Source organism: Phocoena phocoena, chromosome 4, assembly GCF_963924675.1.
Source record: "Phocoena phocoena chromosome 4, mPhoPho1.1, whole genome shotgun sequence".
Lineage (NCBI taxonomy): Eukaryota > Metazoa > Chordata > Mammalia > Artiodactyla > Phocoenidae > Phocoena > Phocoena phocoena.
The window spans coordinates 143,864,155-143,880,660 of NC_089222.1; the positions used below are offsets into that span (position 1 = coordinate 143,864,155).

General features: G+C 52.8%; 1 protein-coding gene across 1 annotated transcript in view; it reads right to left on the reverse strand.

Annotated features, from left to right (window-relative positions):
* The window catches only part of CBS (cystathionine beta-synthase), a 30,474-nt gene extending 23,161 nt beyond the window's left edge, over nt 1-7,313 (reverse strand). The window contains exons 1-3 of the mRNA XM_065876166.1: nt 7,239-7,313; nt 3,417-3,624; nt 85-191 (exon numbers count right to left, since the gene is read on the reverse strand). Of these exons, the coding sequence (XP_065732238.1) occupies nt 85-191; nt 3,417-3,616 (307 nt within the window). The 5' untranslated portion in view covers nt 3,617-3,624; nt 7,239-7,313. The remainder of the gene's footprint in view (nt 1-84; nt 192-3,416; nt 3,625-7,238) is intronic.
* Nucleotides 7,314-16,506: the final 9,193 nt, after the last annotated feature.

A 16,506-nucleotide genomic window follows, 5' to 3' on the forward strand; every position in this document is an offset into this window, starting at 1 on the left:
GTGGTCAAACACCCCTCCCGCAGGGTGTGAGGGGCCCACCCGCGCCCCCGGCCTGCGAGCCGCGCGCAGGAAGCCGGCACTCACGGAGCTCACACTTCAGGCCGAAGTTCTTCCCAATCTTGTTAATCCTCACCATCGGGGTATCCCCAATCTTCTTCAGGATGTCCGGCAGGATTTTGGGAGATTTCTCCCTAAAACAGAGGAGTCCACGATTACTCAGAAAAACAAAATGGTACCAGCCGTGGCAGGCCAGCACATTCTTTTAAATAAATCGAGAAGTAAAGCAAAGAATTGCCTTTCATGAGGAACCGGGTGGCAAGTACACAAATCCACATTTGCTAAAAGGTCACACACACACGCACGGGCAAGTACACCTCAAAACCTATGAAAACGAACGCAGTTTAGTGAACAACTGCACCAATGTTTCCGGGGTTTGAAAACTCACTGTGGTAACAGATGGTATCAGTGGGCAGGTGGGCGAACGTCCCCACGACCTCTCGGTATGATTTTTGCAACTTCATTTGAGTGTTATTTCCAAATAAAAAAGTTAAAACAAACAAACACTGATTTCAAAACATCACGTCCTGGTCCACCTTTTTAGGTTTGTTTTTTTTTTTTGGCATATGGGATCAAACCCGCGCCCCCTGCACTGGAAGGTGGAGTCATAGCCACTGGACCACCAGGGAAGTCCCGATCTTTTTAGGTTTTTGATCTTCAGTTCATCTCCTCTCTCAGCACCTGCCTCCTGGGATACCTCCCTTCCTTTTCTTGGATGAAAAAACTGGTGGGGACCGCTGGACAGAGACCCCCTCAGACGGTCTGGCCACCGGGCAGTGACAGTGACAGTGACTGCAAAGAGCCCACCCAGGCACCTGGCATCACTCAGAGTGTCTGGCACAGGTGGCAGGAAGCCTGATACTCAGACCAAAGAACAAAGGCCTCTGGCGGGTCATCTCTTGTCCTTGGGGCTAAGGTCAGGCGAATTCCCAGGTGGGCCTCCAGGCTCAGAACGGGATTCGCTTCTCATGGACCAACTGTCCCCCTTTACATTCGAGTGACTGCCCCCCCCTCCCCAGTGGTTCTTCCAGCTGAGCAGCCGGTGACAGGTGACAGGAAGGTGTGGGACAGCTCAGCCGCTGCTCAGCTGTGCACGCTGTGATACCTGCATTTCCTGAGTGGCCCCCACGATGTTGCCTCCACCCTCATCCTCAGGGACCGACTATTCATCCCGGAATATGCAAAACTGACGTGAGTTCCAAGAAACTCAATGGCTTCCTACACCCTGGATTTCTCAGGTGCCATCCCCACGGCTCTCACACTTGCGTGAGCCGCGGTCCCCACTGCAGGGACCCATTAACCATGTAGATTCCTCCCCGCTCCCAAGGTGGTGATCCACAGCTCCCCGGGAATGCCGCCTTCCGCCCCGGGGCCCACACAGGCAGCAACATGGCCTGGCTGGAGCCCAGCTGCACCCTCCAAGGTGGCACGGATGCCCCAAGCCCCGCCAGAGGCAGGCTTGGCCAAGAGAGGTGCGGAAGTTGGGGTGAGGGGAGAGCCGGGGCGGGGGCAAAGGGCTCCTGACCCCAGACTTGGAGGGAGACCAGGTTCTAGGGGCGACCTCGGGGTTGACTTATTAACTAGTTAAAGCCAAGGCAGGAGGGGTAAACACCTGGGAAGGACTGGAGGGCGGCTGAGTCATCCACCCCCAGCAAAGGTTGTAGCAGCCTGAGAACCGGGAGGCCCAGCCCGCCCCTGCGGAGAACTCAGGGCTCCTGACTCAGCACCAGGGCCGGGGGTGGGGGGTGGGGGTGGGGGGCAGAAAGTCACCTGGGAAGCTTGCCTGAGGTGATCGGGCCAGGCCTGGGGAGGGAATTTAACACCTTATCTCAGCTGCTTTCCCTGTGACAGCCCAGGAGGCTTCTGGGAGCAGAGCCCTACAGCCCCCTGGAATAACCTGAAACCCCCTCGCCTGGCAGGGCGCCTGGCTCTGCTTCCCCTCCGCAGCCCCTCCCCTCCCTCTGCTGCTCCCATTCTGTTCCTCGTTCTAAGCCCACGCTACCTGGGAACCGTCTGGAACCCCTTCCCCGGATACCCACAGGGCTGGCACCTCCTGCCCATCCAGGTACCGGCTCTGAGGTCTCCCCAGGCCACCCGGCCACATCACCTGTCTCATCACCCCTGTGCTCTCACCACCGGGATCGCCTAGGCTGCCTCGTCCAGGGACCCGGGTCCAGCGTCCTGACAGCGGGTGAGCCCCAGAGCCTCAGGCCCGGGCCCAGCTCCTCATAACCTGAACTGGGACAAGCAGTTTCACGATGGGACAGCAACCCCGCCAGGGCGTTTTAGGAGGGTCAGGCCACCACGTGAAGTGCAGGTGTGATGCTAGGTTGCAGCCTGGATAGGATGGTGTCCCAGCCACCCCAGGCCCAGTGAGAAGCTCACGGAGCCATTTCACCCTCTGCTTTGTTCTGGAAGCAGGGGCTCACGCCCTATGGCCGGCGGCCAACTTGGCCTCCTGAGCTCCCAGAATCGAGGTATGTTTAACGCCGGGAGCTTCTGGGTTTGTAAATGTTACTTCGGTCCATTGGCCCCAGTGAGGAGAGCACCCCTCCCCCTCCCCCTCCCCCTCCCCCGTTCTGAATCGAAAATCAATAATCATAAACGTTGGTACAGCAGTGTATGAAGGATAAGAGTCAAACATCCGAAAGGCATGTTCCTCCGACTCCCTTGTCATACTTCTGGGAGATAACACTAAGGAAACAGAGATGATCCTAAGGTTTAGTGAACTCAGTTCGAGTTTCATGGTGGGTCAGGGAGTTTTGCCTTTTTTTTTTTTCCCCACTGGTTGATCTGACGGTGCACTAGAACAGGGCACACATATAGCAGGTGCTGTAACGAAATGAACTGCATTTTCCACTGCAGTTATTCACAATGAGATCATTGCAGACACATGAATACCCAAGAGAGGGCTTAAAGTCGTGGTTTATTCATCCAACAGTCTCAGTCCAACCACAAAGACCCCACTACAGAAAAGTATTTCACAGCCTGGAGTTACGCAGAGAAGGGCAGGCATGATCCTAATTACAAGAGTGTGCAACCGGACAGATCTGGATCCGAAACCTCCCCCCTACCTGTCACTCAGAGCGTGGGACCTGGGCACATCCCTTTATTTACTGAGCATCTGCTCTTGGGAGGCACTGAACTAGGTGCTGCGCTACAGCACAAACGAGCCTTGGCCTCTCTGAGCCTTGGGGGACTCAGCTATAAAATACCTCCCACCTCAGCTCACCATCCATCCAGAGTGACTGCAAGGGACGGGGGTGGTGGGGTGGTGGTTCACACCCCAGGTCCCTGTGGCTACCCGGCTTCAGGTAACAAACGCTTCCCCCCATCTTATGGTCATAAAGGGGACTCACAGAGCAGTGTGGTGATGTGGAGAGTTGGTGGCAGGTCTGCCCAGCTGCCAGGAGCACCTGCTCGGGGCATCGGGACGGATCCACAGGACCTCTTTGTCTCCCGGAGGCTCCTTTTCCAGGCTTCCTTTCCCCAGGTGTGCCCCTGAGAGGTGGGGGCACCCTGCAGCCCTCTCTTCTGCTTGGGGTGTCTCAGAAGGCATGGTGGGATCTGTCAAAGGCAAGGGGAAGAGATGCCGTCAGTTCGGGCAGTTTCCAAACACCTGCAGAAGGGCCTGCTTCTCTGTTGCCTGTCCTGGGAACCCTGCGCGCCCAGCCCCCTCTGGGCGTGGAGCTCCATTCACTCAAGTAGCTCGGCAGGAAAAGGCATAACTACGCAGGCACCAGCTGCTGTGGACAACAGCTGGACAGCTTCTCAAAGGGTTAAGCATACAACTACCGTGTGACCCGGCAATCCCACCCCTACGCGTATAGCCAAAAACAATGGAAACATACAGTATGTGCCCACCGCATTCCTAACGGCACTATTCACGATAGCAAAAACCTGGAAACAAACCAAGTGTCTGGTCAGCGGATGAATGTATAAACAGAATGTGGTTTACCCATACAGTGGAAGAGTATTTGGCCATGAAAAAACAATGAAGTTTTAAAATCTTCTCAACATGTGAGCGCACGCACACACACACAGACACACGCACACAGCAACTATGTAGGGGTGATGAATGTCATTCATTTTGATAGCTTGACTGTGCTGCCTTTTCGTAACGTATACATAAACCAAAACATCACGTTGTACACCTTAAATATACATATGACCTTTACATATCAAAGATATCTCAATAAAGTTGTTTGAAAAAGACTACATTTAGGGACTCCCCTGGTGGTCCAGGGGTTAAGACTCCGCGCTTCCAATGCAGGGGGCCCAGCTTCGATACCTGGTCAGGGAACTAGATCCCGCATTCCATAGTGAAGATCCCGCATGCTGCAACTAAGACCCGGAGCAGACAAAGAAATAAATATATATATTTTAAAAGACTACATTTATATGATGGAAATAACAAGAGGAAGATGAAGAGGTCAATACATATATTTTTACCCTAAAAAAGAAGGAATGAAACATTCTGCGAAGTCAAATAAGCCAGAAGAATATTGTGTGACTCTACCTATATGAGGTAGCTAGAATAGGCAAATCAGAGAGACGTGAAGTGGAACAGAGATTCCCAGGGGCAGCGGGAGGGGAGTCACTGTTTAATGGGTACAGAGTTATGAGGAAGAAGTCTGGGGTACAGATAATAGTGATGGTTGCACAACACTGTGAATGTGTGTATTGCTACTGAAATTTACACACTTATGAATACACAGTATATTACATGTATTTTATCAATTAAAAATCTCATGGAACCCTAAAATAGATGACAGAAAGAAAGAAAGGAAAGGGAATGGGCACACTCAAAGAAGAGGCTGCAGCCCCGCCCAGCTCCTTCTGGTGACAATGAGCAAACGCCCACCTCTCAGGACTGAGCTCAGCCGCTCGGCTCCCGCCCTGTGATTTCCCACAAGGAACAGAGGACTGGTCCACGGCCGGCGCGGAGCCATCACTCACCAGGCTGACGACCGAACACTCACCACGGCTCCAACTCCGTAAGGAGCAGTGAAAACTAAATGGAATGAGGTGTCTTGGATGGAATCCCAGAACAGAAAAGGGTATTAGGGGAAACTAAGGAAATCTAAATAAGTAGGGACTTTAGTTAACCATAATGTTCATTAATTGTAAAAATCATAAGATGGTAATAATAGGGGGAACCGTGAGTGTGAGGGGGGAGGTACGTGAGAACTCTGCTCTCTTCTCAACTTTCCTGTAATCCTAAAGCTCCCCCCACCCCAAGTCTCTGGAGCCCTGTGGGTCTGGAAGGTCCCTGCGAGGAGCTCAAGGTAGGGGATGTGGCTCGGGGTGACCTCTGAGTGCAGCCCTCACCACTCCTCCAGCCCCCAGCCTTGCCCCTCTGCTCCCCAGGACATTTCGGCAGGCAGTTTGCTGTGAAAAGGTTCGGTGGCCCAGGCGGAACTGGGCTGGAGGTGCACATGGAGGCTCGTGGACCCGCTGGATTTCTCCTCGGGAGCGGCCCCATCTGGGTACCGCCACCATCAACAAGGGCAGAGGCCGCCCCAGATGGTTCCCTGTCCCCCAGCGCAGGGCCAGGTGCAGACCAGCGCCCAGCAGGTCGCCCCAGATGCCCAGGCCGGAGCCTGAGCGCAGGGGAAGCGGAGACCCCCACTTGGCAATCACATCCGTTTCAAATCCACGAGGCCCGCGGCGCACGGCTTTCCGGGAGAAACCAGCCTCCCAGCCGATCTGCCCCCAAACGTGCCTAGAGCAGAGGTTCCTTCAAGTCTTTGGATCAGCAAGTACTTTTTCAGGCGTTCAGTTCCCCTCGTGAAACCACGGAGGGACGTCTCGCGTCCTTCTTCCACCTTTCAAAAAGCCCCCGTGGTAAGCGGAACACTGCCTTCGCTCCGCGGTGCGCCCGCGGGTAGGTGGTTCTTCCGTCGTGCAGAAGCGCCCCTGTCGTAGACCTCTCTCCCCATCAGAGGCCGACAGGCCGGCAGCCCCCTGGCCAGGACACCCCGCAGACCGGCCACGCAGACGCAGGCAGCCCTGCGCCTCCTATGTGGCGACTTGCCCCGCCTGTAGCGACCTCCCGAAAGGTAAGGGGCTGCTGGGAACTCAAATCGAGACCGACAGAGCCTCCATGGAACCCACAGGCACTCGGCGGGACCCTCGCTGGGCGACCCGGGTTCGAACCCGCGGATTCAGTCCAGCGCAGCCCGTCTCAGCTCCCAGCGGGCACAGCTCCCCGCGGGCACAGCGCCCAGCGCGCCGACGCACGTGCGTGCTGGGAAGGCGGGCTCCCCTGGCGCGGTCCTGCTGGCTCCTGCCGCACCCCAAACCCCAAGACCCTCTTGGGGTCACGCCCCCCGCGCCCCCCAGCGCCCTGCACGCGCGCACCAGTCGGCCCAAGGGGGCCAGTTAGGGCCAAGGGTGCGGAAGGTAGTAAACTCCCGTTTCAAAGAGAGACTTTTCAGGCGGGTAATTGAGACGCTACAGAGGATCTGGAGACCGCCCGGTCACCTGGCCTTTGGGAGGGGCTTTTGGGGATACCGTTTGGGATAAACACCCCCAGGTAACTCTTGGGAGGCTAAGTTTTGCGCTCCTGCTCCTTCCCCACTACCCCTCCCCATTCTCCAGCTCAGCCATCCGCCTAGCCTAGGGCTCGAAGTGAGGGTCTCAGGGCACCCTCCCCCATCCCCTTAGTACGTGCTGGAGGCAGGGCCCTGTTTGCCCTGCGCGCCCTGCGCTCCCTCGGGCAGCCACCTCCCGTGCAGCCTACGCAACTACACCAATATTTTACACCCCGCTCCCCCCCGCCCACTCCACAGAACTGGCAGAAAAGAGCAATTTTCGAGACAACAATTTCCCATCCAAAATGCAGCGAAAAATCAATGATGGCACCATTAGAGCGCATCTTCCGAAAGTCTCAGCTCGACGCCCCCCGGCTCGCGCCCCCTGCCGTCCCCTCCGCAGCCGCAGGAGTTGGAGTGGAGGCCCTGGGCCACGTGGACGCGGAACCCCCAGCTTCAAGACAGTCTGGACTCGCGATAAGGGGAGGGTCCTGGACGCGGGGGGCGCGGGGCCAGCTCCGCGGCTGGCAGATGTGGATGATGCAACGCCGGCCCAGCGGTTGCCGAGGCGGGGACCCCATCCCAGACCCCGGCCAGATCCCTCCGCCTAGGGGTGGGGCGAGTCACGGTCCGGCAAGTGCTCACCTGGACCGAGACCGGGAAAAAGCGGCGGGCTGGGCGCCTCCGGGAGCGGCGAGCGGTGACCCGGAAAGCGCGACCCCGTGGCTGGGTGGCACCCCGGGGACCGGGCGGCCAGAGTGGAAGGAAGGCGATTGGCCGAGAGGAAGGGGCGGGGTCCGGCTTCCGGCCAATCCCGAGTTGCGGATCGCGCGGCACCACCTCTCTCGTACCCGCCTCTCGCCACGCCCACCCGCCACGCCCCCATCCCTCCCCCACTGCTGCACCTTGGGTCAAGACCCCACCCCCATCACCTACTCTTTTGACGCAGCCGTGGGGCGGTGGCCTCTGTCCCCTCTTCTCCCCTCACTCCCGGGACCCCAGCACGCTCCGCCTACCCCTACCCTCTCCCCACCTCCCGCCCCGGGACCCCAACCAGAACCCCGCATCCAGGGGTGTGCGAACACTCTGTACCCAATGTCCCGATTCTGGTTTACTTGGGTAAATCCTTGCTTTGCGGGAGTGTAATAAATAAATATTGATTGATGAGTTAAAAACGTGCGGTCTGGAGAGAAGAAGGACTTGGAAGGCCCTGAGGATGAGCCTCAGCACGCATCCCGCCTGCTGGGTCCCCTCACGCTGGCCCGGTCCCGCGACCACCGGACACGGTTCTGTCTGGTCGCGGGACCCCAGGGGGCTGAAAGCTGCGGGCGGACCCAGCGCGCAGACAGTAGGCGCTCTGCACCTGGGCTTCGGATCCATCACGGCGGGTTTGTCCCGACTTATTTCCTGCCCCTCACGGTCCAAGGGCCCAGCATACACAGTGCTTCGCCGGCCGAGCCCCTCTGTCTGCCCAGCCCGGTGACCGCTCCCATCAGGGAGGGAACCTGAGCGCACGTGGACATGGCCAGAAGCCACAAAGCCGCTGGGAGCCGGGCTGCCGGCAGGCTCTCACGGGCGCCAAAGGCGCCAAAGGCGCCAAAGGCTGACGGCCAGGATGGCCCTGGTCGCTGGGAAGGCGACCGCTAATAACAATATTCCAGACTGGGTGCTCCCGACTTTTAAAGAGCCTGCCTGCCTCTTGAGGTTCCGAGCTGAATGGAGAATCCCTGACCCTTGAGTTTCTCCTGCACCGTAGTGACTAAGTGAAAGGCGGAGCCGCCAGGCTTGGGCAGACATACAGGATGGAGTTACTTGGCCCAGCACCCAACTGTTTAGTGCGCTGGCCACGTGCCCGCATTGCTCCCAGCACTGCATGGGAAACAGAGCAAGCTGAGACAAATGGCCTCTGCGCCTGTGGGGTTGCTGTTCTAGGGGAGGGGGCTCAACAGACATCACTTCATAAAAAACTTCCACTAATGAGACTGATAATAAAGAATGATACAGCGGGGAATGGAGAAAGACAGGAGCGGCAGAGTCCCAGATCTTGTGGTCAGAAGTCTCTGTGGACAGGTGACCCTTGAGCAGAGAGCTCAGGCACCACATCTTGTCCTGGAGAAGGATGTCCCCGGCTGAAGTTAGCCAGTGCAAAGGCCTGGGGCAGGAAGAAAGCAGGGTGTCCGGGGAAGCAGGGAAGGTCACTGTGGCCAGAGCGGAAGCAGGTGCGGTCAGAGGTGGGAGGGGAGGCGGAGTCCAGGCCACGATCTGGACTTTAGCCTCAAAGACCTGGGGCGCTTGGGAGGGTTTCCAGTGGGGAGTTTTAAATTATGCTCCGAATTATGTTGGCATAATTTCAGACTGCCACAAAAGTGGCGGGAATAGTATAAGAATTCCCAGCTACTCAAAGATTCCCAGATGTTAAACTTTTACTAACCCCTGAATCTTTGAGTGTGATCTTACTTGGAAATAGGGTCTTTGAGGATACAATCAACTTAAGATGAGGTCATAGTGAGTAAAGAGGGGAGCTCTAAATCCAGTATGACTGGTGTCCTTACAGGAGGGAAATTTGGACACAGACCCACAGAGGGGAGACGGCCATGTGAAGACAGAGGCAGAGACTGGAGTCATCCAGGCACAAGACAAGAACACGCAAGCAACAGGAGCTGGAGAGGCAGGAATGAGCCCCGCCAGAGCCTCAGAGGGAGCACGGCCCTGCGACGCCGTGATTTTGGACTTCTGGCCTCCAGAGCTGTGAGAGACAATGAACTTGTGTTGTTTTAAAGGGCAAGCATAAAAATTTTTTAAAAATTTTTAACGTAATTTCAGAATGTCAGAAAAGTGGTATAGTATATATATATACTATATATATATATAATAGTATATATATAGTATATATACTATACCACTATAGTATAGTATATACTGTAGTGGTATAGTATATAGTAAAATAGTATAAAGAATTTCCAGGCGCCCTTCATCCAGATTTTCCAAATGTTAAATTTTTATTATGTTTGCTTTACACTTCTCTCTCTGTGTGTGTCTCTCTCAGATTCTTACATATAAAATATGTATCTAAGTCTTTGTCATCAATTTATCTACCATCTATCTATGTTTTTTCTGAATGGTTGAGAGTAAGTTGGAGATACAATGTCCCTCTACCCCCAACTACTTCAGTGTGTATTTCCCAGAAACAAAGAATTGTTTCCTATAACCATATTTCAACTGTCAAAATCAAGAAGTTAAGCTAAAACTGCTTTTAAAAAATTAAAGACTTTAAAAAACAAACAAAAAGTTAACGTTGATACAAAACTATGATCTAACCAACAGATCTTCCTCAGTTTGCCAATCATTCCAACAGTGTCCTGCATAGCCAGTCCCTGACCGTATGCCACATTCAGTGGCTGAGTCTCTTTAGCTATTCTTTGTATTAAGACATTGACATTTTTTCTTCCTTCCTTCCTTCCTTCCTTCCTCCCTCCCTTTTTTTTTTGGCTGCGCTGTGTGGCTTGTGGGATCTTAGTTCCCTGAGCAGGGATTGAACAGTGAAAGCGTGGAGTCCTAACTACTGGACTGCCAGGGAATACCCAGGACACTGACATTTTTGAAGTGCACAAGCCAGGGATTTTGCAGAATGTCCTTGGTTTGGTCTAATTCCACCCAGGGGATGCACTCTGGATGGAGACCACGGGAGTGGTGCTGAGTCAGAGTCTCAACTATTGTTTCTTTACTGATTTTCCTGTGTTCCTGCATTCCCTCACTTCCCCAAAGATCATTAATTACTGAGACCAGTTTAAGGGCAAGCACTGTGGCCAAGCTTAGATCACAAAGTGGCTTAGGGGACTTCTTGGGTGGCACAGTGGTTGAGAATCTGCCTGCTAATGCAGGAGACATGGGTTCGATCCCTGGTCCGGGAAGGTTCCACGTGCCATGGAGCAACTAAGCCTGTGCGCCACAACTACTGAGCCTGCACTCTAGAGCCTGCGAGCCACAACTACTGAGCCTGTACGCCACAACTACTGAAGCCCGTACGCCACAACTACTGAAGCCCGTGTGCCCTACAGCCTGCGCGCTGCAACTACCGAGCCCATGTGCCGCAACTACTGAAGCCTGAGCACCTAGGACCCGCACACAGCAACAAGAGAAGCCACCACAATGAGAAGCCTGCGCACCGCAATGAAGAGTAGCCCCCGCTCGCCACAACTAGAGAAAGCCCATGCACAGCAATGAAGACCCAATGCAGCCAAAAAATAAGTAAATAAAATACAATTTTAAAACAAAAGCAAAAACAAACAAACAGAAAAAAACAAAGTGGCTTAGGCCAAAAATGGCTTCTCTTGTGTTGAGAAGGCCATGCCTGGTTCTCTTTCTCCAGGGACCCCCTACCCTATCTGCTTGCACAATGTGTCCTTGTTATGGGCTGAACTGTGACCTCCTCAAATTCATATGTCAAGTGCCACCCCCCAACACACACCTAAGAATGTAACTATATTTGTGGATAAAGTCTTTGAAGAGGTGATTAAATGAAAAAGAGGCCTTTAGGGTAACTAAGACTCCTTGACCAAACCTTGGTCAGGCTCCTCTGAGCCCTCTTCTCCACTAGCATCCCCCCAACACCTTGTCTTGGGCCTGCCTAGGCCACTTTTAGCAGGAATCCTGCTAAGTCAGTTTAGAGAGACTGCCCCACCCCATATCTGATCACCCTTGACATTCGATCAAGGTCCCCCCTCTTTTGATGTAGAAGTCCCTGGCCTGCCTCTAGCAAGAACTCTACAAGGTCTGTTTATCAAGAATCTCCCCGCCTTAGGGCTTCCCTGGTGGCGCAGTGGTTAAGAATCTGCCTGCCAGTGCAGGGGACACAGATTCGATCCCTGGTCCTGGAAGATCCCACATGCCGTGAAGCAACTAAGCCCGTGTGCCACAACTACTGAGCCTGCGTGCCGCAACTACTGAAGCCCGTGTGCCTAGAGCCCATGCTCCGCAACAAGAGAAGCCACTGCAATAAGAAGCCCGCGCACTGCAATGAAGAGTAGCCCCCTCAAGCTACAACTAGAGAAAGCCCGTGTGCAGCAACGAAGACCCAACGCAGCCAAAAATAAATTTAAAAAAAAGGAATCTCCTTGCCTTGATGTCTCCTAGTAGTTTTCCATCCACTGAGCCCTCACTCTGCTCCTCGGCAGCAAATACCCGGCTTCCTCCTTGTACTTGGAGTTGAGCCCCATCTCTCTCTCCTATTGCAACAGTCTCAAATAACGTCTTCTTTGCCCTTTTTACAAGTGTCAGAATAATTTTCTTTAACAAGAGTAGGGGCTCGGCTTAAACAACAAACATTTATTTCTCATAGTTCTGGAGACTAGAAGCACAGGATCAGCCTGGTGAGGCCTCTCTTCCTGGCTTGTAGACGTTGGGGGAAGGAGCAGGGGACAAGCTCACTTGTGTCTCTTCTTATAAGGGCACTAACCCCATCACGAGGGCTCCACCTTCACGACCTCATCACCTCCCAAAGGCCCCACCTCCAAATACTATCACATTGGGGTTTTTCTGGTTGGGAGACGGGGGCACAAATATTCAGTCCATAGCAGGCTGGAACCCAATCTGACTAGTGTCCTTATAAGACGAGGAAGAGACACCAGGGATGCACTCACAGAGGGGAGACCACATGAGGACACGGGGAGAAAGCGGTCATCTGCAAACCAAGGAGAGAGAAACCAATCCTGCAACAACCTGATCTTGGACTTCCAGAACTGTGAAAAAATAAATGTCTGTTGTGGAGGAGTTTGCTGTCCCTGCACCCAAGGGCCCTAGGGGCCAGCAAAAGGGCTTGCAGCTCAGGAAGAGGCAGGACATTGAGGCAGATGAGGGTGAACTCCCCTGCGGAGGTGAGTCTGGGTGGCAGATGGCTGGCTGGCCCCTCCAGTTACAGGGCAGGAGGAGGAAATGGTTCTCATCCACAGGGTGACAAAGCAAACGCAGGAGAAGAGCTAATGGTAGAAGCATTACACAACAATGTAAATCAACTATACTCCAATAAAACTGGAGTCTCTTTCCACCCCCAGTTCCAGGTCTCAGAGACAATTTATTTGGCCATTTTCATTTCATTTCATTTCATTTCATTTCATTTATTTATTTATTTTTGGCTGCATTGGGTCTTCGTTGCTGTGTGCGGGCTTTCTCTAGTTGTGGTGAGCGGGGCCTACTCTTCGTTGCAGCGCACAGGCTTCCCATTGCGGTGGCTTCTCTTGTGGAGCGCGGGATCTAGGTGCGTGGGCTTCAGCAGTTGTGGCACACGGGCTCAGCTGTTGTAGCTCGCAGGCCATAGAGCACAGGCGCACAGGCTTAGTTGCTCCGTGGCACATGGGATCTTCCTGGACCAGGGCACGAACCCAAGTCCCCTGCATTGGTAGGCGGATTCTTAACCACTATGCCACCAGGGAAGCCCTGGCCATTTTTAAAATGGTATTCATCGCCATAATGTAGACAATATCCAGTATTTCTTTTTCTTGATTTATGAACTTTAGGCCATATCTATTTTAACAATAAAAATAAATGCTTGGGCTTCCCTGGTGGCGTAGGGATTATCTCTTTGTTAAAGAGATAATTCTTTCCCCATTGACTGGTCTTGACACTTGTCAAAAGCAATTGACCATAGATGTTAGGGTTTACTTATGGACCCTCAATTCTAAATATTTCGTTGATCTACACATCAATCCTTATGCCAGTACCACACCATTTTCATTACTGTAACTTTGTACTAACTTTTGAAATCAGGAAGTGCAAGTCTTCCAACTTCGTTCTTCTTTTTCAAGATTGCCTTGGCTATTTGGATTTCCTTGCAACTCCATAAAATTTTAGGATCAGCTTTTCCATTTGCACAAAGAGGCTGTTAGGATTGTGAGAGGGACTGAACTGAATCTGTAGATTGTTCTGGGGGAGTACTGCCATCTTAACAGCATTAAACCTTCCAATCTGTGAACAAAGGATAACTTTCCACTTAGTTTTTCTTTCATTTCTTTGCAATTTTTTTGTCATTCTCAGTGTACAAATCTGGCACTTCCTTGATTAAATTTGTTCCTAAGTATTTTATTCTTTTTGATTTGGGGAATAAACTTTCTAGCCCATGAATGAACATGGGAGGTCTATTTATTTAGCTCTACTCTAGTTTTCCCAACAATGTTTTGTCAATTTCAGAGTATGTTTTGTACTTGGTAACTGCTTTTCGAAAAATTTTATTTATTTATATTTATTTTTACAAACATTTTATTGGAGTATAGTTGATTTACTTTGCTGTGTTAGTTTCAGATGTACAGCAAAGTGAATCATATGTCCGCTCTTTTTTAGATTCTTTTCCCATATAGGCCTGTACTCAGTAACTTCTTATACCACCTGTCAAGTCCTCACCTTGTAAAACAAGCCTATTAGGGCTCCTGGTTATTCCCCTGCTTGTCCTTCTCCATACCACCATGTCCTACCTTCAGCTACGAATAGTGTTACCACTAAAAACAACAACTAACCCTGCTTGAGCACTTACTATGTACGTGCCACTCACCGTTCGAGGAACTTTACCTAACTTTAACTAATGGAATCTTCGTAACGATCCTAGGAGGAGAGGTTGGGTGACTTGCCCAAGGTCTGCAGCTAAAGGGGAGCAGAACCGGGATTCGACCCAGGCAGTCGGACGCCTGCATCTCTGCTTTTCTTGCCCGTCTTGCAATGGCAATCAACCCAACCCTGGGACATGTTAGGTTGACCCACATGAAACTGCTGATGTCTCACCATTTTTAACCTACAAAAAAAATGGCAATTTCATTTGATTCAACTTGTTAAAAAAGAAATAAAAAGACCTGGGATTTGAAGCCGGTGCCTGAATGTTTATTCACCAGATGCAGGTGGGGATTTTCTGAGTTTAAGGCTCTGCTGTGTAAGGTTTGAGGACGCTCGCCAAGGAAGCTCCAGCTGGGAGTGAGCCAAGTTCACCTGGATGAACCTGGCATCTTCTGAGCAAAAGGCCACAGTCTGTCCTGAGATGGGGGCCCTGTTTCGGAGGTGAGAGCTCCTGAGCTCACTCTAACAGTAAGTCCCAAAGGGGGGGGGGCATGGTAGGTCCCCCCGAGACCCATACTGTGCCATCCACGTGAGTCATCCGGCCACCAGGAACCCGCCACCAGGGACGGGTGCAGCTCTTACGTCCCGGGCGGGGAGCTCTCCTGACGGGCCACGTGGACTTGCAGGGCTGTGTTTTCAGGCCCGTCCTGCTTCCTGGAACAGGTGCAAGGGAAGGCAGCCACCTGGTGGCCTCAGGACTGTTTGGTTGAGAAGCTTCCATTACATAAGATGCCATAGAAGGAAGAGACCTTGAACTTCAATGTCTTTGAACTTTATGGGGGAAGGTGATTGTGGCTTTGGACTACCCTCTCTTAGGGATTTGATGTGGGAGGAGGGTTACACTTTCTCAATTCCCAAAGTTTCAGATTGCTGGCTTTGTTCTCATTCGGTCTCCTGCACAGGTGCTGGGAAGCCTCTCTGGACAGTGGGAACGAGGCTCAGGGGAGACAGATGCTTAGGGAGTGAAGTTTCAGCCTTGACCTCAGGGCGGCCCTTGAGTTGATTACTGCACGGTTCTCACCTGCTCCAAACTTTCTTGGGATGAAGCCAACCGCCCATCCGTGGAACAGGAGGGGTAGGGGTACTGGGGACATGGCCTGTGCGTAACGGAGGGCAGCCTTGAGGGATGAGTCCTCCCCAGCCCACGCTGGACCCTACCTGCCTCCGCCCAGGGAGCTGGGAGAGAGCTCTGAGGAATCCTGGGGTGGGAAGTGACGCCCCTTTAGCTCAGTACTGTGTTTCCACAAGGAACCAGCACCCATCACAGTGCTGCCTCCTCCCCTCTCCTCCCATGCCCCCTCCTTCCCAGGAGAGGAGAGTGGTGGTCTGCTCGGCGGAGGCCCTTGACTTGTCCGTTCTCTCCCGACTGCAAGACACTGATCCGTTTAAAAGGTGCGAACCCTGGGGACCAACTCTCCTGTCCCCTCCCCAGGCTGGCATTGGCAGCATCCTGGAGACTGTGCATGTCCTGCGGACACAGGCTGTCCCTCAGGTGGGCTGTCCCAAGGTCAAACCATGGATGGAGGTGGTAGTATGAGTTCTACGGGCCTTAAAACCCACATTCATGTTCTCCAATCAGCTTTATCAGTAATGAAATTGATAAAGAAAAAAAAAAATCTGCTGAGGTTAAAGCCCGTGGAGGCGACCTGGAACCTTCCCTCTGACCACATCTGACCACCAGCAGGTCCTATGGGCTCTCCTTCATTCTGACTATACGTGAGGCACAAGGAGGTACCCGGGACTGGAGAAGCTGGAAACGGACCCATCTACACGTGTGGTCACCTGATTCAACAGAGGCCCCCTCAGCTCTGCAGGGAAGGTTGTGGCTCTTTCCACAATAAAAGTTGCTGGAACGATGGGCTAACCCTGTAGAATAACAAGCGCCCCTACACCATACACACAAAACGATCAGAGAGCCATCCTGCGTGTACCCTAAGTGTGCATGCTAAGACGATAAGCTTATGGCGAGGCAGAGTATCAGCAGGAACTCGGGGGCAAAGGTGTGTTAAACAGGACCCAGAAAGCACCGTCCACGGAAGACATATTGCTGAACTGGACTAGTTACGTGGGAAGACATGCGTTCATCCCACCACTGAGAGGGAAAAGGAAGCCCTAGACCGGGATAGATATTTGCAACCTTCAACAAAGGACTCAGACTGTGTAAAGAACTCCTAGAAATACACAGGAAAAAGACAAACGACTTGATTTTAAAATGGGCAGAGACTTGAGCAGGTCCTTCACAGGGACATGCAAATGGCCAATGGCACGAAAAGGCACCAACCTCATCCGTCCATTGTGGACGTGCCAGGTGAAGCCA